The following is a 271-nucleotide window of genomic DNA, read 5'->3' as shown; positions in this document are numbered from 1 at the left end:
ACGGGGGAGCCAGGAGTCGGGGGGCGGGGAGAGGAGCAGGGGACCCAAGAGTGCGAGGGAGGGGTGGTTCTCACCTTCCTGAGCGTGGGCCCGATCCTGCCCCTGCGCCGCCTCCAGTCGGGCCAGCGTGTGCTCTAGCTGCCCTAGGCGCTGTGCCAGGCTGTGCCCTGAGAGGCAATTAATAGGAGAAGAGGGAACAATTAACTCCCGCCCCACCCTTAATTAGCTTCAGAGCCCCCGGCCCCACCCCCTTTGGAAGCTCCGCCCCCAT

General features: G+C 66.1%; 1 protein-coding gene across 1 annotated transcript in view; it reads right to left on the bottom strand.

The window, feature by feature from the left end:
* Positions 1-271, bottom strand: part of LOC102387645 (asialoglycoprotein receptor 1) — a 4,013-nt gene that overhangs the window by 2,965 nt on the left and 777 nt on the right. Inside the window, exon 3 of the mRNA XM_025193738.1 lies at positions 85-167. Within this exon, the coding sequence (XP_025049523.1) occupies positions 85-167 (83 nt within the window). The remainder of the gene's footprint in view (positions 1-84; positions 168-271) is intronic.

This window comes from Alligator sinensis, unplaced genomic scaffold (assembly GCF_000455745.1).
Source record: "Alligator sinensis unplaced genomic scaffold, ASM45574v1 scaffold1488_1, whole genome shotgun sequence".
Lineage (NCBI taxonomy): Eukaryota > Metazoa > Chordata > Crocodylia > Alligatoridae > Alligator > Alligator sinensis.
Note: the sequence above shows the minus strand (reverse complement) of the source record. Positions and strands in the feature narration are given on the sequence as shown.